The 23,528-nt window shown below is 43.6% G+C and overlaps 1 protein-coding gene across 15 annotated transcripts in view; it reads right to left on the bottom strand.

Moving 5' to 3' along the window:
* Positions 1-23,528, bottom strand: part of slc4a11 (solute carrier family 4 member 11) — a 316,800-nt gene that overhangs the window by 114,811 nt on the left and 178,461 nt on the right. For all 15 annotated transcript variants that reach the window (XM_072256724.1, XM_072256731.1, XM_072256719.1 and 12 more), the window contains 2 exons: positions 4,663-4,900; positions 1,135-1,216 (listed from right to left, as the gene is read on the bottom strand). In XM_072256724.1, the coding sequence (XP_072112825.1) occupies positions 1,135-1,216; positions 4,663-4,900 (320 nt within the window). The remainder of the gene's footprint in view (positions 1-1,134; positions 1,217-4,662; positions 4,901-23,528) is intronic.

Here is a 23,528-nt window from a genome sequence, read left to right as displayed (position 1 = left end):
AGGGCCTGTTCTGCACTGGGTGGTGCGGTTCGTTAGGGTAGAAGAGGTTGTTCCACACTGTATCTCTAAATAAATAAATAAGCCCTAGAGAAAAACAAGTTGCTCAGTAGTGCACTTGAGATAGAAAAAGACAACGCACAACTTCTTTGATGTAAGAACATAAGAAATAGGAGCAGGAGTAGGCCATCCGGCCCATTGAGCCTGCCCTGCCATTCAATAAGATCGTGGCTGATCTGTCTGTAAACTCAGCTCCATCTATCTGCCTTTTCCCCATAACCCTTAATTCCCTTACTATGTAAAAACCTATCTAACTGTTTCTTAAGTATATTTAGTGAAGAAGCCTCAACTGTTTCCCTGGGCAGAGAATTCCACAGATTCACCATTCTCTGGGAAAAACAGTTTCTCCTCATCTCCGTCCTAAACTTCTCCCCTGAATCTTGAGGCAATGTCCCCTCGTTCTAGTCTCACCTACCGCTGGAAACAACTTTTCTACTTCTATCTTATCTATCCCTTTCAAAATTTTGTATGTTTCTATGTTATGTGTGTCCTATCAAACATCTCAGAGATGGTCGTGAGCACATTGCTGACCATGGCTGGATCCATTCACTAAATCTTGGTACTCCTGACAGCTCACTTTCCCACTTACCTGTGCAAATGTGAATGGCCCTTGCACTTATATTAATTTATTTATTTATAAAACACAAGACATAGGCCGCAGTTTTAGGCCATTTTGTATGTTATGTGAATAAAGGGCCTGTTTCAAATAATGAACATGAACACTGCCAGTGCATCCTAGGAGTATTCCTTCAACAACGAAACAATAAAGCTATCAGCAACACAACACAACACAAGCAAGAACTGAGAACTGATTTTTTTCTCTCCCCCTCTGCAGAGGTTCCAAGAGCTACAATTCCAGATTCCTCTCAGATTTAATAGTTCTGCAGTAATCACCTAACGTGCTCCAGATGAAATGCTCAGACTCCACAACTCCATCAGTGCCAGACCCATTCAGGAAAGAGAAAAAGCACACTTTCCCAGGTTCACCACAACACACAATGAACGTTACTCTTGATTTTGCTTCCAGCCAGACTCAGTGAGTCATCAACCTTACCCAGACTCTCAAGGGGCACTTACAGAAGACAGAGCCAGGACTGCTGGTACTGAACACCCGTTGTGGTAGAAGAAACTCCTTGAATGGTGTCTGATAGGAGGTGCACTGGAATCAAACAGACAACATTTGTTTAATAGAACATTGGTTTCCTCCACAGTTTGTTCAGAATCAGACTTATTATTATTTTGACCATGTCTGCATGCTTTTTTGCATTTAGTTGCTGCCACATGATTGGTTGATTGGGAAGAATTAGTGAGCAGGTGTACAAGTGTATCTAATAAAGTGGCCACAGCGCGTAGGATAGGCAAGTTAGGAAATAGGAAATGTCCGACTTGATGGGCTGAATGGCCTAATACTGTGGCCTATGTCTTGTGTTTTATAAATAAATTAATTAATTTAAGTGCAAGGGCCATTCACATTTGCACAGGTAAGTGGGAAAGTGAGCTGTCAGGAGTACCAAGATTCAGTAAATGGATCTGGCCATGGTCAGCAATGTGCTCACGACCATCTCTGAGACGTCTGATAGGGCACTTATTGAAAAAACTGCTCATTTCCTTACTCTCCCTCCTGTCTCACAACCCACCAAACACGTGCTGGTCTTTTCTACAGCTGCCATGTGCCTTTTATATTTTGTTAATTCTGTCTCTCCCAGTAATGAGCACTTGCTGGCTCTGGGCCTGTTCTCACTAGTTTGGAAGAATGAGTGGGGATATCATTGAAATCTATTGAATATTGAAAAGCCTAGATGGAGTGGATGTGGAGAGAATGTGGGCGAGTCTAGGACCAGAGGGCACAGTGTCAGAATACAAGAATGTCCATTTAGAACAGAGATGAGGAGAAATTTCTTAAGCCAGAGGGTGGTGAATCGGTAGAATTCATTGCCAAAGACAGTCATAGACATGAAATGATTGGATATACTTAAATCTGCAAAGGGAAACACCAAAAAAATCCAGAATTTCTCATCATTCAAAAACGACTGCTACCTGGGAAACAATCTTGATTAGTAAGGGTGTCCAAGGGTACATGGAGAAGGCGGGAGAATGGGATTGAGACAGATAGTAAACTAGCCATGATGGAATGGCAGAGCAGACTCAACAGGCCAAATAGCCTAATTCAGCTCCTATGCCCTATGGTTTTATGGCATACATTGTGAAAGTTGTAGTTTTGTGATACCAGTACCGTGGAAGAGAAAAAATATAAATTACAATAAATAAATAAACAAACAAACAAGCATCCACTAGTCTCGTGAGACCATGGATTTGAGCCTTGGAAGGTTTACAGGGCACAGGACTGGTCAAGGTTGTGTGGAAGACCGGCAGTTGCCCATGCTGCAAGTCTCCCCTCTCCACGCCACAGATGTTGTCCAAGGGAAGGGCAGTAAAGCCGATACAGCTTGACACCGGTGTCGTCACAGAGCAATGTGTGGTTAAGTGCCTTGCTCAAGGACACAACACATTGCCTCAGCTGAGGCTCGAACTAGCGACCTTCCGATCACTAGACCAACACCTTAACCACTTAGCCACGCAAATAAATATGGCAAAAAGAGTAATAGTCATGTAGCATTCTGATGGCAGAGGGGAAGAAGCTGTTCCTGAAACATTCAGTGGTCGGCAGGCTCCTGTACCTGATAATAAGATAGCACGTGTCTACAGCATTATACATTGGTGAGGTGCGAGGAGGAGAGAAGCAGCAAGCAATCCACAAACTGAGACAGACTTGGAGTCAAGATTCAAAAAGCATCAGACTAGAGACATGAAGTGGAGGAATGAGGAGGGGATACTGAGATAAAACAACATTCTGCTACTCAAACCTGCTCTGCCATTTAACAAGATCATGACTGATCTGAGAGGATAAAGAAAGACGCTGTTACATCTTCTACTTCAGCCATCAGTCAACACTGACCAGATCACACAAAACACTATAATCCCCTTGGTAGCCTTTCCCCTCATACCCAGTGTTTCCAACATCTTATTTGGTTCTCCAGATTCCAGCATCTGCCGTTTCGTGCCTATACCCACTGAAAATCAATAAAGCATCAATAAAATTAGTAAGAAAAAAAAACAATCTGCAAAGGGAAACACCAAAAAAATCCAGAATTTCTCATCATTCAAAAACGACTGCTACCTGGGAAACAATCATCGACTCCAGCACAACAGCGGGACTCTTTTGTTCTCAAGAGCCAGCTGTGCCCAGATTTTCTCAACTTTATGCTTCAAAAGTTATTAGTTATCAGTTGAAGTTATCAGTTGAAAAGCCAATCAAGAAACTAGGGGCTATTAAGAATAAGGAGTTTATAGAGGAAGTATGATAAATGAAGAAATTATTGGCACTACAGGCCAATCTACGTAAATTACTAATTAAATGTTCAACTAAACTAATCCCTTTGGCCGACACAATGTCCATGCCTTTCCACTTCCTGCACATTTGTGTGCCCGAGAGCCTCTTGAACTTCTGCATCATAATTGCCTCCTCCACTACTCCCATGCAACTCATTCCAGGCACCCAACTCTGTTGGGAAAAATTTGCCCCACACATCTTAACCCCTCTCACCTTAAATGCATACTTTCTGGTATTAGGTTTGTTAACCCTCGGGAAAAGATACCATCTGTCTGCTCTATCTATGCCTCTCATAATCTTATAAATCTTGATCAGATCTCCACTGCTCCAAAGAAAACAACTCAAGTTTGTCGTTCCAGCACATACTGTCTCATCAAGGCAGCATTAAAGAAAAACTCAGTCACAGAGCGTGCAATGGCACAGAAACAGGCCCCTATTACTCGGCATTGTCCCATCGACCCTAGCCCCCATGCCCCTCCCATCCAGGTACTTAAATAGTGCAACCAAACACTTGTCTACCAGCTTTCACTGGCACTCTTTCCTAAGCCTCCACACCATTTCTATAATGAACTGAATGTAATACTCAAGATGCTGCCTAGCCAGAGTTTTATAAAGCTGCAACATAATGTCCTGACTCCTGAACTCAGTGCTTCAACAAATACTGGCAAGCACACCATTCATCTTCACTACCACTGCACCACCTGTTTACAGAGAGCTATGTTCTTCGATCCCATGGTCCATCTGTACTTCAGTATCTTTCCATTAACAGTGAGCTGTTCTTTACGTTTGAATGCCCAATGTGGAAAACTTCTCATTGATAAACACATGAATTCTGCTGGAAATCCTGAGGAACATACACAAAATGCTGGAGGAACTCAACAGGCGAGGCAGCCTCTACGGAGAGGCATAAAGAATCAAAGTTTTGGGCTGAAACCCAGGGTCCCGATGAAGGAACTCTGCCCAAAATGTCAACTGTATATTCTTCTCCACAGATGCTGCCTGACCTGCTGAGTTCCTCCAGCACTGTGTTTGTGTTACTCTTCACATTCCGCCATGTCAAACTCCACTAAGAGCCAGCACATCACTCAGTACAAACTCCATTAACAGAATAAAAATCAGTTTATTATCACTGACATACACATGTTGTGAAATTTGTTGTTTTGCTGCAGCAGTACAGAGCATTACATTTAAAAATACTATAAATTACAAATTACCATTTGCATTGCCGTCCTCAGAAGTGCTTGAATCAGTGAATAAACTGCCCATCACTTCTTCCAGGTTGCAGCTGGGTTCCATGTTATCAGATTCCTTCATAATGTGCTTGAGCATCTCTTGGAGAACATCGTCGAGCGACAGGGTTGACACGTCCAGCAGGATTCCAGCCTTTGCGAGGAAACCGTCCAGGTCCTTGTGCGCTCGCACTTCTTCCTCAAAGTTCTTCAACTTCAGGTACTGTGTGAGAAGAAAAAGCACAAACTCTCAGAAAAGCTGTCAAAGATTCCAGGTTTAAGGTTCAGGACTGTTCATTTTCATTCTTCAGTAGACAAGTGTAAATGGAGACCAAAATGATTGTTAGTCCAGATTTGAGGCAACATGAAAAACACAATAAGCACAAATAATACAATTTAAAAAAAACAAAAGTCAATAAATATCCATAAAACACAATGTACAAGTAACTGTTTGAGTGGGTCCATATGTAGACAGGATTAGCTTCTATACATAGACTGTTCATATGTTGATAAAGTGATGCTAGATGCAGGAGTTATCTGAACACAAGGACTGCCAGGAAATGATGAAGCCAGCTTCCAAGAGGACCGGAACCTCGTCATGGTTTGGAGGCTTGTGTGCCTCAGTGACCTGGAGAGCTATGCTGGATGGAGTCGGGGCAGGGTCACCCATGCCAACCAGGTCAAAGGGTAGAGGCCGGACTAAGAGTGATGCACTGATCCTCAAGGGATCAGCTCAGGGCTAACAACCCTGACTGGTAAAACAAAACTTATGGAAGCAGCAATGAAGAATCCTTCACTTCTGTGTGTGACGGTATTCCTGAGTCTCCACCTGGGAACTGCATGACAGACAGTAGTGAAAACCAAGAGGAAGTTACTGACACGGTGAAAGAAGCCATGAACTCCACCAGAGATGGAGGACCTTCATTGCTGCCCTAAAGACCAGCAGTGCTACCTCACTCCATTTACATAGAACTTCAGTAAGATGCCACTCAGAGCATTGTACACACTTATTATGGGCTCTGAAAGCATTTTGGGGGTGGCACTGCATGCCCTGTGCTAGCAAAATTTTTCTGCATGCCATATTTGGCATGCATGCTATAAGCTCGCCACTCCTGGGGAGAATGGAAGGATATTTTTCATTGTGTAGGCAGAAGGAATCAGTTTAGTTAGGCATCTAATTATCCATTTACACTCAGTGGCTGATTTAATAGGTACTGTACACTTACTCATAATGCAAATACCTAATCAGCCAATTATGTGGCAGCATGCAGACATGGAGCTCCTCCAGCATTTTGTGTGTGTCATCAGGATGCTGCCTGGAATTGGAAGATTTTACTATGAGGAGAGGTTGGATAGACTCACTTTATTCTCATTGGGCCAAGGCTGACAGGTGACCTTGAGACTTACAAAACACAAGAGGACCATATACAGTGGATTCTGATTAATTGAGCCATCAGTTAACCAGGGCAGCTGCTTATTTGAGACAACTCTTAAAGGACAAAAACTAATCAGGAAAATTACTGGGTGTCCTTTCATTCATTTGGGACACAATGCCACTTAATAAGGGATTGGTACTGAACAAGTTCCAATGAGCATCAGTTGAGTGCAATTATATGGCTTGGACATTACACAACACTTAGAACGAACAGATTTTAAATAGCATCATTTGTGTGTGTTGTCTTTTAAGAGCAGTGATTTTAGCTGGTGAGAAGCAAGCATTCAGATAATTCAGAACTGTTTTGCTTACTGTGGTTTCAAGCATTCAGACTTGGAGGTGCCAGAAACGGCCGAGATGAAAAGGAAATGATTTCTCTACTTAAACAAGAATCCTCATAGAGGGATCTGAAGTGGAGAGAGTGAGCAGTTTCAAGTTCCTGGGTGTCAAGATTTCTGAGGACCTAACCTGGTCCCAACATATTGATGCAGTTATAAAGGCGGCAAGACAGTGACTATACTTCATTAGAATTTGGTATGTCAACAAATACACTTAAAAACATCTATAGCTGTACCATGGAGAGCATTCTGACAGGCTGCATCACTGTCTGGTATGGTGGTGGTGGGGAGCGCTACTGCACAGGACCGAAAGAAGCTGCAGAGAGTTGTAAATTTAGTCAGCTCCACCTTGGGTACAAGCCTACAAAGTACCCAGGATATCTTCAAGAAGCAGTGTCTCAGAAAGGCAGTGTCCATTATTAAGGACCTCCAGCACCCAGGGCATGCCCTTTTCTCACTGTTACCATCAGGTAGGAGATACAGAAGCCTGAAGGCACACACTCAGTGATTCAGGAACAGCTTCTTCCCCTCTGCCATCCGATTCCTAAATGGACATTGAACCAGTGAACACTTCCTCACTTTAAGATATATTATTTCTGTTTTTTTTGCATGAATTTTTAATCTATTCAATATACGTATGCTGTAATTGACTTACTTATTTATTATATATTTTTTTCTCTCTCTTTGCTAGATTATGTATTGCATTGAACTGCTTCTGCTAAGTTAACAAATTTCATGACACATGCCGGTGATAATAAACCTGATTCTGATTCTGAGAACTATTAAGAGTTTGAAGATATCAACACTTATCTTGAATTTGACAATGAAAATGAAGATAGGGAGGATGAATATATGGAATAACTTTGTTATCTGCACTGGATGTCTGTGCTGATTTTGTTCATTGCGTATACTGTATGAATTCCACATTGATAACCACAAGGAACAATTTTATAGTACTGCAATACAATTGGTAGTTCTCCAATTCGCTCTGTATTTCATTTAAATACACAATTCATGAATTTACAGCATGGTAGTATAGCGACTGGTGTGACACTATTACCGCTCAGGGCAGAGATCAGAGTTCAATTCCGGCTCCGTCCGTAAGGAGTCTCTGTACGTCGTCCATGTGGAATGCATGGGTTTTCCCCAGGTGCTCCAATTTCCTCCAAGATGTACTGGGTAGGTTAACTGGTCATTGTGAATTGTCCCGTGATGAGGTTAAGTTAGGGTCAGAGTTGAGGGTTTGCAGGGGAGCATGGATTGAAGGGCCAGATACTGTATCACTAAATAAATAATTTGCTACTCAGTTTTTCCCTTTTATACCTTTTTAACTATTTCCATGAAACTTTGGCTAATTGGGGCAGCCACCTTATTGGACCAAAATGTACTGGTCCTGATGTGTCCCAATTAAGCAGAATCCACTGTATAGGAAAAGCAGAGAGTCTAAACCTCCACTACAACACCCCCTCTCCCACCACCACATTAGGACATGGGTTTGAGACAAGTAGGGAGAAACTTAGGGGAAATCTGAGGGGTATGCTTTTCCACACAGTGAATATTGATTGTTAAATGGAATCAACTCTATATATATATAAAAAAAGAGGCAAATACTGTACAATTTTAAAAAGATGTTTGAACATGTACTTGGATAGGAAAGGGATGCAGGTCTACAGCAGGCAAATGGTGTTTAATATTTCAGTAATATTTGAGTAATCTTGTAAATATGCTGTTGAATAAGCATTCTTTGTTTTTTAAATAATTTGCTGTGGTCATGTGTACAGAGTACACGAATTGCTTATGTTCAAAGTCCAAAGCAAAATTTATCAGAGTGCACACATGATCCCACATACAACCCTGAGATTCTTTTTCTGCAGGTACACTTAACAAATCTATAGAAGAGTAACTGTAAACTGTTAACATCAAGAACTATAAACTGCAAACAAACTGTGCAAATGTAGATACAAATAAATCGTAATAAATAACAAGCATAAAATAGCAATATAACAGAGTTATAATCTTTAAATGAGTGTAGTTATCCCCTTTTGTTCAAGAGCCTGATGGTTAAGGGGCAGTAACTGCTCTTGAACTTGGTGGTGTGAGTCCTGAGGCAATTGTACCTTCTACCTGAAGGCAGCCACAAGAAATGAGGATCTTTGTGGTGAGGATCTTTGATGATAGATGCTGCTTTCCTCTGGCAACATTTCATGTAGATGTGCTCAGTGGTTGTAAGTGTTTTACCTGTGATGTACTGGGCCAAATCCATTACCTTATGTAGGATTTTCTACTCAAAGGCATTAGTGTTCCATACCAGGCCCTCACGCAGCCAGTCAACACACTTTCCACCACACATCTATAGAAGTTTGCCAAGGTTTATGATAACATGCCAAACCTCCACAGACTCCTGAGGAAGTAGAGGCGCTGTCGTACTTTCTTTGCAATTATATTTATACGATAGGTCTGGAACAGGTCCTCTGAGATAGTGACAACAGGAAATTTAAAGTGACTGACCCTTTCCACCTCTGATTCTCCAGTGATCACTGGCTGATGGACTTCTGGTTTCCCTCTCCTGAAGTCTACAGTCAGTTCCTTGGTGTTATTGGCATCCAGTGAGAAGTTGTTATTACACTGCTCAGCCAAGTTTTCAGTCTCCTTCCTGTATGCTGAGTCATCATCTCCTTTGATACAGCCCACAACAGTGGTGTCAACAAACTTGTGTATGGTGATGGAGCTGTGTTTGGCCACACTGACATAGGTGTAAAGTGACTAGAGCCGGAGACTAATTACACATCCCTGTGGTGCTCCTGTTCTGATAGAGATTGTGGAGGAGATGTTTTTGCCAATCCAAACTGACTGGGGTCTACAAGTGAGTGGGTATCGAGGCCCATGACCTGGAGGGGATGGTGTTAAATGCTGAGCTGTAATTGATAAAGACCATTCTAATGTATGCATCTTTGCTGTCCAGATGTTCCAGGGTTGTGTAAAGAACCAACAAGATAGCATCTGCTGTGGACCTGTTGTTTCGAAAAGTGAACTGGAACGGATCCGAGTCACCACTCAGACAGGAGCTGATATGCTTCAACACCAGCCTCTCAGAATACTTCATCACTGTGGATGTAAGTATCACTGGGTGATAATGATGGTTCCAAGGTTGTCAAGCCAAGGAGTGGTAGTGGGGGATAAGCTCCCACTACCTAAAAGTGCTCCTTACAGCATGCGCCTCAAATAGCCTCTGACAACCAGGTCCAACTCCTGGCCTTCTCGTGTGGCTTAGCCTCTAAGCCCGGTGGAACTGTTTCTACTGACAGGAGAAGGGGCAAAGGCGGGTCCTGGAGCCTTAAAACCAGTGCTTTGGGTAGATGAAACTCGTCAGCCTGGGAAGGCAGTCCATCTAAGAGAGGGAAACTCTGATTTCAAACCTCCGCTGCCTTGCGGCCATACTCACTCATGGGAAAGGCTTCGAGAGTAAACCCTGAGGACAAATCCGGAGCTGGAGTCCCTAAGGCAGTCCGACGTTGTCTTCAGCCTCGTTCTGGCAACTCCTGCGACGACACCGGTGCCAAGCTGTATCGGCCCTTGCCCTTCCCTTGGACAACATCAGTGGCGTGGAGAGGGGAGACTTGCAGCATGGGCAACTGCCAGTCTTCCATACAACCTTGCCCAGGCCTGCGCCCTGGAGAGGACACTCCAATGTCGCCTCACTGGAATGACACAGAAGCAAGACTTTCCAGGCGCAGATCCATGGTCTTGCAAGACTAACGGATGCCACCAATCAGTCATTTAGACAGGTTACCACACTCTTCTTGGGCACCAGTGCGATTGAAGCCTGCCTGAAGCAGGTGGGTGTCACACACTGCCAGAGCAAGAGGTTGAAGATATTCATGAACACCCCAGCCTGTTGGTCAGCACAAGTCTTCAGTACTCGGCCATGTACTCCATCCGGACCAGATGCTTTCCTTGGATTTACTCTATTGAAAGCACCCAACACGTCATCTTTAGATACTGAGACCAAAGGATCATCGGGAGATATGGGGGTGCGTGATGAATCCTCCTTGTTCTGGTGATCAAAGTGAGCATAGTAGGCATTGAGCTCATTTGGAATCAAAGCTCTGCTGTCCCATATGTCGTAAGATACAACTTTGTAGAAGGTATGGCATTCAAATCCTGCCACAGCTATCGAGCATCCCCAATTGATCCAGTCTAGTCTGAAATCTCCACTTTGCCTAAGAGGTGGCTTTCCGGAGATCATACCTGCACCCCTTGAAGCATTCTTGATCTCCAGACTTGAATGCCTCTGATCTGGCTTTCAGCAGGTTCTGAATTTCATTGTTCATCCAGAGCTTCTGATTGGAGTAAATCCTGAACGATTTCGTGGGGACACGCATCCACAGCTGTTTTAATAAAGTCTGTAGCGACCCTGGTGTAGTCATTCAGATTCTCAGTTGAGTTCTTGAACACGGCCCAGTCCACTGACTCAAGGCAATCCTGTAACCGTTCCTCAGCCTCCCACGACCACCTCTTGGTTGTCTTGACCTCTGGAGCCTTGGTCTCTCGGCTCTGTCTGGATGCAGGTAGTAGGAGTACAGCCAAGTGGTCCGATTTGCCAAAATATGGTCTCGGGAAGAAACTACAAGTATTCCTCGTCGTGGTGTAGCAGTGGTCTAGTGTGTTGGGACCTCTGGTGCCACAGGTTATGTGCTGGTGATAATCGGGCAGGGTTTTCTTTAAACAGGCCTGGCTAAAGTCACAGACTATAATTTGAAGTGCATCCGGATAATCTGTTTCTTGTTTAGAGACAACGTTGTGCAGTTTTGCGAGTGCTTGCTTACAATCGACTGCTGGCAGCATGTAAACTGCGGTCAGGATCACAGATGAGAACTCGAGGCAAACAGAGTTCCCACTGCAGCCTGTGAGGAGTTTGTATGTACTCCCTGTGACTCTGCGAGTTTCCTCCGGGTGCTCTGGTTTCCAAAGACGCACCAGTTGGTAGGTTCATTGACCGGAGTAAGTTGCCTCTTAGTTTGGCTAGGATGAAATTGGGGATTGCTGGGTGCCATTGCTCAGAGGGCCAATTCCATGCTATATCTCAAGCTAAGACTTGCATCTCTCAGTTCTCGCTACCCTTTGAATTAGTTTAGTGTTTACAAAAGTAACAAAATCCAATAATTGGGATTAGGATAGTTAAGGTTAGTGAGTTGTGGACATGTTATACTGGCACTGGGACATAGTGAATACAATCCTCATTTCTGTGCTGTATTATACTGTAACTGTGAGATTCCGGGCCACAAGCTGTGTTGTGGACAAGCAAGGCATTGCTGAAGGGCCAATGATGCCATAACTCACAAATAAAAAGGTTGCTGACAAGGACATGTGGCAGTAGTTAGAGAAGAATTGGGATAATTGAACAGACCAAAGAGTTAGAATAAAAATAATGAACCCAATGGCCACAAGCAGCCTGATTTGGCATTGAATGATTGCCTGGCTCTCGTGCAAGAGAGTGTGGTTTGCTTTTACAGTTTATTTGCAATGGCTGAAATTCAGGTTTTTTTTAAATTTTAAATATCATCCTAAAATTCAAAACATGCCTCTTCAGTCTAGCAAAGAGTGAAGTCTGCGTCAACTCTTGGCTTGGCCTTCACACAAACTGGATCAGCCATGGCTCAGAGGACAGCACTTGGACCTCAGAGTAGTGCGTCGTTGGTTCGAGCCCTGCTCCAGAGGTTTGAGCGCAAGGCGGCATAGACCGCGCGAGGTAGGAGCTACACACGGTACCGCGGTGGCTAGTGAGACGCTATTACAGATTGGGACGGTGCTCGGAGTTCAATTCCGCTGCCGTCTCTGAGGAGTTTGTACACTTTCCCACCCCACCCGCCCACATGAATACGTGGGTCTCCTCCAGCGCTCCAGTTTCCACCCACGTTCTAAAGACGTACTGGATAATAGGCCATTATAAATTGTTCTCTGATTAGGCCAAGGTGGGTTATGGGTGACCTGGCTTATTGGGCCGGAGGGGCCTATTTGACACATCTCCAAATAAGTAAACTGTTCAGTGAGACTACACTTATTTTCAGCTTCTACTTTCTCAGAGGTCCAACAGCCAGTCTTCAGTAGGGGAACAGAAGTGGAGAGGGTCAGTAACTCCAAATTCCTTGGCATTGATCCAGATGATCTGTGCAGGGACCAGCACGCAAGTGTCATCACAAAAGCGGCACAATAGCACCTCTACTTTTTTTTTTAATTAGAAGTTTGCGTGGAATCAGCACATCAGAAAAAACTTTGACAAGCTTCTATGGATGCACAGTGGAGAGTATCCCAACAGGTTGCATGGAAACACCAGCAACACACATCAAAGTTGCTAGTGAACACAGCAGGCCAGGCAGCATCTCTAGGAAGAGGGACAGTCGACGTTTCAGGCTGAGACCCTTCGTCAGGACTAACTGAAGGAAGAGTTAGTAAGAGATTTGAAAGTGGGAGAGGGAGGGGGAGATCCAAAATGATAGGAGAAGACAGGAGGGGGAAGGATACAGCCAAGAGCTGGACAGGTGATTGGCAAAGGGGATATGAGCGGATCATGGGACAGAAGGTCCGGGAAGAAAGACAAGGGGGAGGGGGGAAAAACCAGAGGATGGGCAAGGGGTATAGTCAGAGGGAGAAAAAGGAGAGAGAGAGAAAGAATGTGTGTATAAAAATAAATAACGGATGGGGTACGAGGGGGAGGTGAGGCATTAACGAAAGTTAGAGAAGTCAATGTTCATGTCATCAGGTTGGAAGCTACCCAGAACGGAATATAAGGTGTTGTTCCTCCAACCTGAGTGTGGCTTCATCTTTACAGTAGAGGAGGCTGTGGATAGACATGTCAGAATGGGAATGGGATGTGGAATTAAAATGTGTGGCCTCTGGGAGATCCTGCTTTCTCTGGTGGGCAGAACATAGGTGTTCAGCAAAATGATCTCCCAGGAAACACTGATGCCTAGGAACGGATAAGGCCACTGAAAAAGGCAGATACAGACCAGCCTATCACAGGTAAAGCCCTCACCATCCTTAAGCACATCTACATGGCGCGTTGCCCCAAGAAAGTAGCTTCCAGCACCCAGGGCATGCCCTTTTCTCACTGTTACAATCAGGTAGGAGGTACAGAAGCCTGAAGGCACACACTCAGCAATTCAGGAACAGCTTCTTCCTATCTGCCGTCAGATTCCTAAATGGACATTGAACCCTTGGACACAGAAATATATAGTATTTCTGTTTTTGCACTTTTTAAAAATCTATTCAATATATGTAATTGATTTACTTGTTTATTTATTATTTTTAATTTTATTTATTATTATTATTTCTCTCTGCTGGATTATGTATTGCATTGAACCGCTGCTGCTAAGTTAACAAATTTCACGTCACATGCCAGTGATAATAAACCTGATTCTGATTCTGACTCATCTAAAGGCCATGCTCTCTTCTCACCATTACCATCAGGGAGGAGGTACAGAAGTCTTAAGTCCCAGACCACCAGGTTAACAAACAGTTATTACTCTACAACCATCAGGCTCCTGAAGTTGTGGATAACTTCAATCACCACAACTCCAAACTGATTCTACAACCTACAGACTCCCGTTCAAAGACTCTTTACAACACATTTTTGCAGTATTTTTAATCTGCACAATTTATCTTCTTTTGCACAGTGCTTGTCAGTATTTGACTGCTCCTGCATAGTTTTTCTCCAAATTCTATTGTACAGCATTTCAATTTTCTTTGTAAATGCCCGCAAGAAATTTGAATCTTGCGTTAGTATTTACCATATGTGTACTTTGATGATAAGTTTACTTTGAACATTGATCTCGAGTCAGTTTCCCTGCCAATAAAAAACAAAAAGGCCTTTTTTTAAAAAAAAATCTGACTGCTTAATAGCTGAATTCATTTTTAGAGTTTCTGAGAGGAAAATAAATTCTGTTCAAAAGCCTTGAAGTAGGCATTATGTCTATAGCCAGGGGCGTCGGAGTTCAGAATTCAATTCCAGTACCGTCAGTAAGGAGCCTCTGTATGTCGACCGTGGGGAATGTCTGTATTTTCCTCCAGGCGCTCTGGTTTCCTCCCACACTCCAAAAATGTACCTGTTAGTGGTTTAATTGATCATTGTAAATCGCGCTGTGATTAGGCTAGTGTTAAATCGGATTACTGAGCAGTGTGGCCCAATGGGCTGGAATGGACTGTTCTACGCTGCATCGCTAAATAAAATTTACAGAAACATGAAAGAATATTTATTTGCTGATTTCGGTCATCGAGACAACAGGAGATTTTAGTACAAGGTAATACATTACTTTGTATTGGTTTACTATTTACAAAAATACCATGAAAAGCTTGTCTTTCAGTACGGCTATAACCTTTGTCTCCCCCTCCATAGACTCAATCTACACTATCCGCTGCTTCAACTAAGTTCACGACCTCCTCAGACATTCTCTCTCCTACCCCTCCCATCAAGCAGAAGATACACAATCCTGAAAGAAAGTACCCACCAGGTTCAAGGTCATCTGCTGTTATGAATTGATCGTTATGGATGGCATGAACTGATCTGTATGAATGGCATGCAAGACAAGTTTTTCCATTGTACCTCAGTACATACGACAATGATAAACCATTTTACCAAACTAGTGTTTTAAATGGAATAGATCCAGCGACTGCATCACGATTTATGCGATGTATATTCTCAGAATATCCTTGTACATCCAGATGCCACTTTATTAGGTACACCAGCTCGTTCATACAAAATATCTAATCAGCCAATCATCTGACAGCAACTCAATGCATAAGAGCACGCAGACATGGTCAAGAGGTTCAGTTGTTGCTCAAATGAAATATTAGAATGGGGCAGAAATGTGATCTGAGTGACTTTGACCGTGGAATGATTGTTTGGTGTCAGACAGAGTGGTCTGAGTATCTCAGACACTGATCTCCTGGGATTTTCACACAGTTTGTAGAGAATGGTGTAAAATAAATAAATCAATCAATCCAGTGAGCGGAAGTTCTGAGGCAAAAATGCGAGGTCGGAGGAGAATGGCCAGACTGGTTCAAGCTGACAGGAAGGCAACAGTAACTCAAATAACCACGTTTTACAGCAGTTGTAAAAGCATTTCTGAACGACAAACCCTGAAGTGGATGGCCTACAGAAGCAGAAGATCACAGGCAAACACTCAGTACTCACTTTATTAGGCACAGGAGGTACCTAACAAAGTGGCCACTGAGCTTATACAATTGATGTTTCAGATACACCCTGTTTTGAGGGGGAGGGCGCAATTGTTCATATAGTGCTTTGTCCCATCCTTTCCAAACTTTCCAAAGTATAAGTGTTTTTGTAATATACCCACTGTTGTCAGTCAAGAGACACAAGATAGGGCAATGACTAGACAACTCTTTATTAAGTGAGACTACTAGCAGAAACATTGACCAGGGCATCAGAGAGCAACTTCCTATCTTTCATCCATCATTCTGTTAAAAATATATCTGGAGGTGACTGAGACAGTCCTCTTTAGTGGCCCATCCAAAACACAGGTCCTCTGGCAACTCACCACTGCCTCAGATCCGAGAAAAAACACCAGCTAGCAGAGGAAAACCACAGAGGATCTGTGCTACTACAGAACCATAGGGGACAATATAACAAATTCACCATTGCCTCTGTATTTACCACAAACTGATTAGGATCATTCATTCATTTTGTGCCATGTTGTATGATGTGGGTGATCATGGCGTTTCTGTGACCAGGATTGGTCTTGGCAAACTTTTCTACAGAAGTGGTTTGCCATTGCCTTCTTCTGGGTAGTGTCTTTACAAGACAGGTGACCCCAGCCATTATCAATACTCTTCAGAGATTGTCTGCCTGGCGTCAGTGGTCGCATAATCAGGACTTGTGATATGCATCAGCTGCTCATACGACCATCCACCACCTGCTCCCATGGCTCCACACAACCCTGATCAGGGGGCTAAGCAGGTGCTACACCTTGCCCAAGGGTGACCTGCAGGCTAGCGGAGGGAAGGAGCGCCTTACACCTCCTTTGGTCGCCACCCTGACAAAATAATCAAAGGTTCCAAAATCCACTGCAGATGCAAAATAAAGTCCCTCTGCTAAACTGGGTTAAAACTGAAACAGTCAAAGTGCTGGTTCATCTCACTTCTGCTCAGCCCTGCCATCTCACTTCAAGTGTTGATGGAACATCAATAGGACCGAAGCTAGAATGGTAATGAACTAATACCTAATGAACTGAATGAACCAAGAGTAACTGTGCTATGCAACAGAAGAAAATCCAGAATGGTTGGATGCATGAGGCATGCCATACCACATTCATCCTTGTATTAAAGACAAATGCAATCCACAGATTTTGAGGGAAGGCTTACAAGGCTCACTATTTGGAACTACATGGATTGGAAGGGAAGAGATGCCAATAAGGAGAAAGTCATTTGTCACAAGTACGCACATCAAAACATGCAGAGAAATGTGCCATTTGCATCAAGTCAAAAATTTGATTTTTCAGTCCTCAGCGAGGATTGTGCTGGCCAGCCCGCAAGTGCCGTCACGCTTCTGGCATCAACATAACAAGCTCACAACTCGCCACCCCTAACCGCGAGTTGTAGGGATGTGGGAGGAAAACATATCATTAAGGACCCCAACACCCAGAACTTGCCCTCTCCTCATTGCTCCCATCAGGGAGGAGTACAGGAGCCTGAAGACACACACTCAATGCTTTAGGAACAGCTTCGTCCCTTCCATCATCAGGTCTCTGAACTGACGATGAACCAACGCATGAACACTGCTTCACTATTTTTGCTCTACTTATTTAATATAATGTATTTTCAATTGGAATTTGTTTTTTTAAACATATTGCTCAGTACTGCTGCAAACAAAAAAAAACAAATTTCATGACATATCTCAGTGTTATTAAACTCCTGTTGCACCTGCAGGAAACCCATACGGCCACGGGAAGAATATCAAAATGCTTGACAGACAGCACAGGGAATTGAGCCCCGACCTTAGAGCTGGTGGTGTAAAATGTTACGCTAACCACTCTGTTATTAAGCCTCCTATGCTATTGCCTTATTCTCCCTGGAGCACGCTGTATTCAAACCCATGAACAATAAGTACCACAGATCAACTATAAATGATGAATTATTATTGATAAACTATAAATTACTCTACATACAGGAGACAATTCTTCCACCAGAACACTCCACCTTGTGTTCAACAATGCCCATTACACTGCTCAGAGAGCAAATCCTGACAGCTCATGCCGATAAACAGAATATTGGGAGATTGTAACTCTACCTCAGGAGTATCATTCAGTTGATAATAAAGCACAATATCATAGGCTGTTGTTGCATGGAAAATAGGCTAAATGTTTTTCCAATAACAAAAAATAGCTAGGTTAATTTTGATCATCTTGCCATAGACAGCTTGGATTCTGGTTGTTCTGAGCCTACAAGATATTGTAAGACTACAAGATACAGAAGGAGAATTAGGCCATTTGGCCCATCAAGTCTGCTCTGCCATTTCATCATGACTGATCCAATTTTCCTCTGTTTCAAAGTGATTCATACGTTGCATCACTCACAACACGCTGGAGGAATTCAGCAGGTCGGGCAGCATCCGTGGAAAAGATCGGTCGATGTTTCGGGCCGAAACCCTTCGTCAGGACTGTAGGGGGAAGGGGCAGAGGCCCTATAAAGAAGGTGGAGGGAGGGTGGGAAGGAGAAGGCTGGTAGGTTCCAGGTGAAAAACCAGTAAGGGGAAAGATAAAGGGGTGGGGGAAGGGAGGCAGGGAGGTGATAGGCAGGAAAGGTGAAGAAAGAATAGGGGAAAACACAATGGGTAGTTGAAGGAGGCCGAACCAAGAGGGAGGAGGTAGGGAGCTAGGGGAGGGGGCAGAGTGACATAGGGATAGGGGAAGGGAGGGGGAGGGAATTACTGGAAGTTGGAGAATTCTATGTTCAGGGCCTCTGCCCCTTCCCCCTGCAGTCCTGACGAAGGGTTCCAGCCCGAAGCGTCGACCAATCTTTTCCACTGATGCTGCCCGACCTGCTGAGTTCTTCCAGCGTGTTGTGAGTGTTGCTTTGACCCCAGCATCTGCAGATTAATTTTGTGTTTATCATACATTGCATGTAGGGTTAAAGCAAGCTGGGAACAGAAACTTCTTTGAAACAAGATATAAACCACTGATTGCTTTTATGCATAGGGTACTAAGCCAGCATAGGGTTTCCCAACCTTTCTTATGCTTTGGAGCCCTACCATTAACTGAGGGGTCCATGGACTCCAGAGCTAACACTAAACTTGCTCTTCCGTCTTCAAATTTTCTGGCATTTGCAGAACCCGTAGGCATCATATTATAGTTCTTTTGGAACAACAAAATGTTCACGATTCTGCATTGGAGCAGCCTACAGCACAACGTGCTTTTAATTGCAACATGGACAAAATGCTGGAGGAACTCAGCAGGCCAGGCAGCATCTATGGAAAAGAGGCCAGTTGACGTTTCAGGCAGAGACCCTCCATCAGGACTGGAAAGGAAAGCGAGAAGTCAGAGTAAGAAGGTGGGGGTGAGGGGAGGAAGTAATACACAGTGAAACAGAGCTGGGAAGTTGATTGGTGAAGGAGATAAAGGGCTGGAGAAGGGGGAATCTGATAGGAGAGGATAGAAGACTATGGAAGTAAGGGAAGGGGAAGGAGCAGCAGAGGGAGGTGATGGACAGGCAAGGAGATGAGGTGTGAGAGGGAAACAAGAACAGGGAAAGGTGAAGAAGAGGGGTAGGGGAAACTGCTGGAAGTTTGAGAAATCAGTGTTCATGCCATCATGTTGGAGGCCACCCAGAAGGTATACAAGGTGTTTGTAATTGGTAGCAAACCAGAGAAATTTCTTTGTATTAACACCAACTATGTTCATGTTGCCATCTGCAGCTGAAAGTTATGGGGAAAATCTGCTTGTTCTCCAATTGTAATCAACTTAATTACAATTGTCAGACACAGCACTTGTTACCCATCTCAATGGCCTTGAAGTGATTGGTTCATTAGCCAATTTATTCATTCTGTGGTCAGCGCCTATCCTGCCACTTATTGCCCTCAAACTGATTTGGATTCATTTCTTGCTTAATATACTTCAAAATATACAGTGAAATGCATCATCTGGGCCAACAACCAACATACCCAAGGATGTGCTGGGAGTCACCATACATCCCAGCACCAACATAGCATTTTCAGCAGAACACAGAATACGAGAAGCAAACAAAAGTAAAACAGCAAAACAAGTCCCTTTCCTGCCTTTCGCCTACCCACTTACACAAGCAGGGATTTCTTGTTTCATGGCTGAATGGGGTGGAGGGAAGACAAATCTTAGCGTTGTATACTGCATAGATACTTTGATAATAAATGTACTTTGAACTCTGAGGTTAATGCTGTATTGCACAGAAATTCTGTCTGGGCTGTTAGGTGGTTAAATAAAGATCCAATGACACTTCAGAGTCATTACCACAAGGCAGACTCTAACAGCTTGCTGCACGCAATCTACCTTGTCTCGGTTTGCACCTCATTGTCCGCCTCTACTTTCTTAAAAGTTTACATAGGCTCAGTATGTCATCGAAAGCTTCAACGAACTTCTATAGATGCACCATATCCTGACTGGAAGTATGGAAACCAGGACAGAAAGTGGCTACGGAAAGTAGTGGGTACAGCCCAGTCCATCACAGGCAAAGCCCTCCCTGCCATTGAGCACATCTACAAGGAGCGCTGCCTCAAGAAAGCAACATCCATCATTCAGGACCCTCACCATCTTCTTACTAACACCATTGGGCAGGAGGTAGTGGAGACTTAGGTCCCAGACTACCAGGTTCAGGAACAGTTATCACCCTTCAAACATCAGGCTCCTGAACCAGTGTGGATAACTTCACTCACCTCAGCTCTGACCTGATTTCACATTTTCAAGCACTCTACAACTGACGTTCTCTGTATTACTTTGTTTGCACACTTCGTCCTCTTTTGCACACGTTGTTTTTTGGTCTGTTTTTAATGTATTGTTTTTATTTCTTAAATTCTATTGGAGTTCTTTATTTTCCTGTAAATGTCTGCAAGAAAATGAATCAAGGTGGTACATGATAACATATACCTACTTTGATAATAAATTTACTTTGCCTTTTCCTTTTTCCTACTCAATGCACTATTGTTATGAAATGATCTCTATGGATAGAATGCAAAACAGTTTTCCACTGTACCTCAGAACATGTGAGAATAATAAACCAATTTGCAAACTGGTTGATCATCTTGCCACAGGAGGTCAAAGTCTGGTTACTCCTACCCTTATTTTCTTCCATCCAGCACAATTTCCTTTCAGACATCGCATTTCCAAAAAGATTCAATCAAATGTGACCAGTTCCTCAGCTGCTCACCATACTTCCAAAATAACTTGGGAGGGTGTGAAATACATCATAAGTCTGCTTGGATTAACAAGAACGATTTCAATTCAAGTTTAATTGTCATTCAAGCATACATGAATACCGCCAAACAACAGTGTTACTCCAGGATCAAGGTGCAAAACACAGTACCAGCAGTCCGCACCTCCCCTTCACCCTTTCCCATCCCCTTTCTCCCTCTCTCACTTCATCTCCTTGCCTACACATCTCCTCCCTCTGGTGCTCCTCCCCCTTTTCTTTTTCCCCTGGCCTTCTGTCTCATTCACCGATCAACTTCCCAGCTCTTTACTTCCTCCCTCCCACTCCAGGTTTCACCCAACACCTCATGTCTCTCTCTCCCCCTCCCCCCTACCTTTCAAACCTTCTTCTCAGCTTTTTTTCTCTCCGGTCCTGCCGAAGTATTTTGGCCCAAAACATCGCCTGTATTTTGTTCCTAGGTGCTGCCTGGCCTGCTAAGTTCCTCCAGCATTTTGTGTGTGTTACCAGCAGTCCTGCTGAGCAAACACTGAGGGGGGTGGGGGTGTCCCTGGCTCCAGCCTGGACACCACGCCACACCGACCCTGACGCGCCTGCCAACAACCCCTCCCATGGCAACACCATGGTTTGAGACCCAGTCACATTCTTTTCAGGACAACCACTGCAGTTAAAAAATGACCTAATATAAAGGACAGAAAAAATAAAAATGGAGGGCTATATGGGAGAGAAGGGTTAAATTAACATCACAATCGGTTAAGGGTCAGTACAACGTCATGCTCTGATCATCAGTGTTCTGGTGATTGTGGTGTGTCCACAAACCTATTTATGAACTGATGCGGGGAAAATTCCAGAGCGCAACGCATGAAGTTCACCACGTAACCAATCAGCAATGAGATTTTCACCGCACATTGCAATTGACTTTCTGAAATGACGTCCAATCAGCTGATTGAAAAGTATATAAGGGCCAAGCATGCGGAGGACACACCACAATCAACAGCGCACCAGTGACGTCGCCTCGCATGGTGGCGAAACTTTTGCAATTGCCGAGATCAGACAACAACTCAACCCAACCACTGCAGAAGTCATAATAAAATCTACTTAGACTCTCCAAGGGAAGACATAAGCTACTGACTCCATTCCGGGACTCCCTTCAGTCCCATCTTCCCTAATCTCCCTCACACCCATCAATTTGCACCCACCCCAACTGATCCTCACACCACCCGCCAACACTAGTGGCCAGTTAACCTACTACGATGCACATCTTTGGGGTAAAAGAACATTACAGAACAGGAAATCATCCATTGGTCCACATGTCTGGGCCCAACAGGATGTCAGGCTAGCTAATACCCTTTGCCTGCATATACTCTTTATTCCCCTATTCCCTGCCTGTTTGGGGGTTGTGTTTGTTTAAATATCTTTTAAACATTGCTCTTGAATCTGCTTCCTCCTCACCTGGCAGTGCCTTCCAGGTACCTCCAGTTCACATTTAATGTTATCTGACTGTACTTATATACAACAATGTTGCTTCAGACCATGGTGTACCCATACAGCTTGTCACACACAACACAAACCAAAAAATATTGTACAATAAGTTGATAAAATACAATTCAAAATGCACGTAGTAAAGCACAGCAAAGGCAAACAGAAAACAGTAAACAGCTAGTGACAAGACCTCGATGGTGGCGGGGTATTCATTAGTCTCACAGCCTGAGGGAAGAAACTTTTACTCAGTCTGGCAGTGCTAGCCCTAACACTTCTGTACCTCCTTCCTGATGATAGATTGTGGGATGAGTAGCAGGAATCCTCAATGCTTGGGGCCCTCTGTCTTCAATGCTGTTGGTAAATGTCACCAATAGAGGGGAGGGCGACCCCGGTGACCCTCTTGGTGGGTTTTTACTGTCCTCTGAAGGATCTTGCAGCCCGACGTCTTACATCTTCTGCATTATACAATGATGCAGCCAGACAGGATACTCAGTAGTGCACCTGTAGAAAGTTGTTAGAACCTGCCTTGAAGATCTTTTCTCTCCTTAAACCTACACCTTCTCATATTTGAGATTTCCACTCTAGGTAAAAACAGATTCCTTGTCCTATCAATACCTTTCAAATTTTACAGACTTTATCCAGTCACATCTCAGCCTCTGACACTCCAGAGAAAGCAATTCAGTTTGGCTCGTCCAAACTCTTCTAGCTGATAAACTCCATCCAAACAACATTCCAGCAAACTACTGCTTCAAATCTCTCTAAGCCTCTACATCCTTTTTTAGGGCAGTGACCAGAAACGCACACAATGCCCCCATTATGCTCTAAACAATATCTAATACCACTGCAACAGGCATTCATAATTTTTTTAATATATTCAAGGCCCCCAGTTGAAGGCATTCATACAGTATGCCTTCCCCATCACTCTATCCACCTGCATAGAGCATTTTGAATTTATTACTTATATCCTTCATATACAGGAGTAAAAATCTTTATGCTACATCTCCATCTAAATGTGCAGTTGATAGTAATTTGTAATAAATAGTATGTACAACAGGACAATCAGTATAACATAGAAATTCAATTGTATCAGTATGAATTAATCAGTCTGATAGACTGGTGGAAGAAGCTGTCCTGGAGCCTGTAGGTAGCTATGGACTTATACCCTTATATAATGTTCCTGTGCTATTTAC

The sequence above is a fragment of the Mobula birostris genome, chromosome 4 (assembly GCF_030028105.1).
Source record: "Mobula birostris isolate sMobBir1 chromosome 4, sMobBir1.hap1, whole genome shotgun sequence".
NCBI lineage: Eukaryota > Metazoa > Chordata > Chondrichthyes > Myliobatiformes > Myliobatidae > Mobula > Mobula birostris.
Note: the sequence above shows the minus strand (reverse complement) of the source record. Positions and strands in the feature narration are given on the sequence as shown.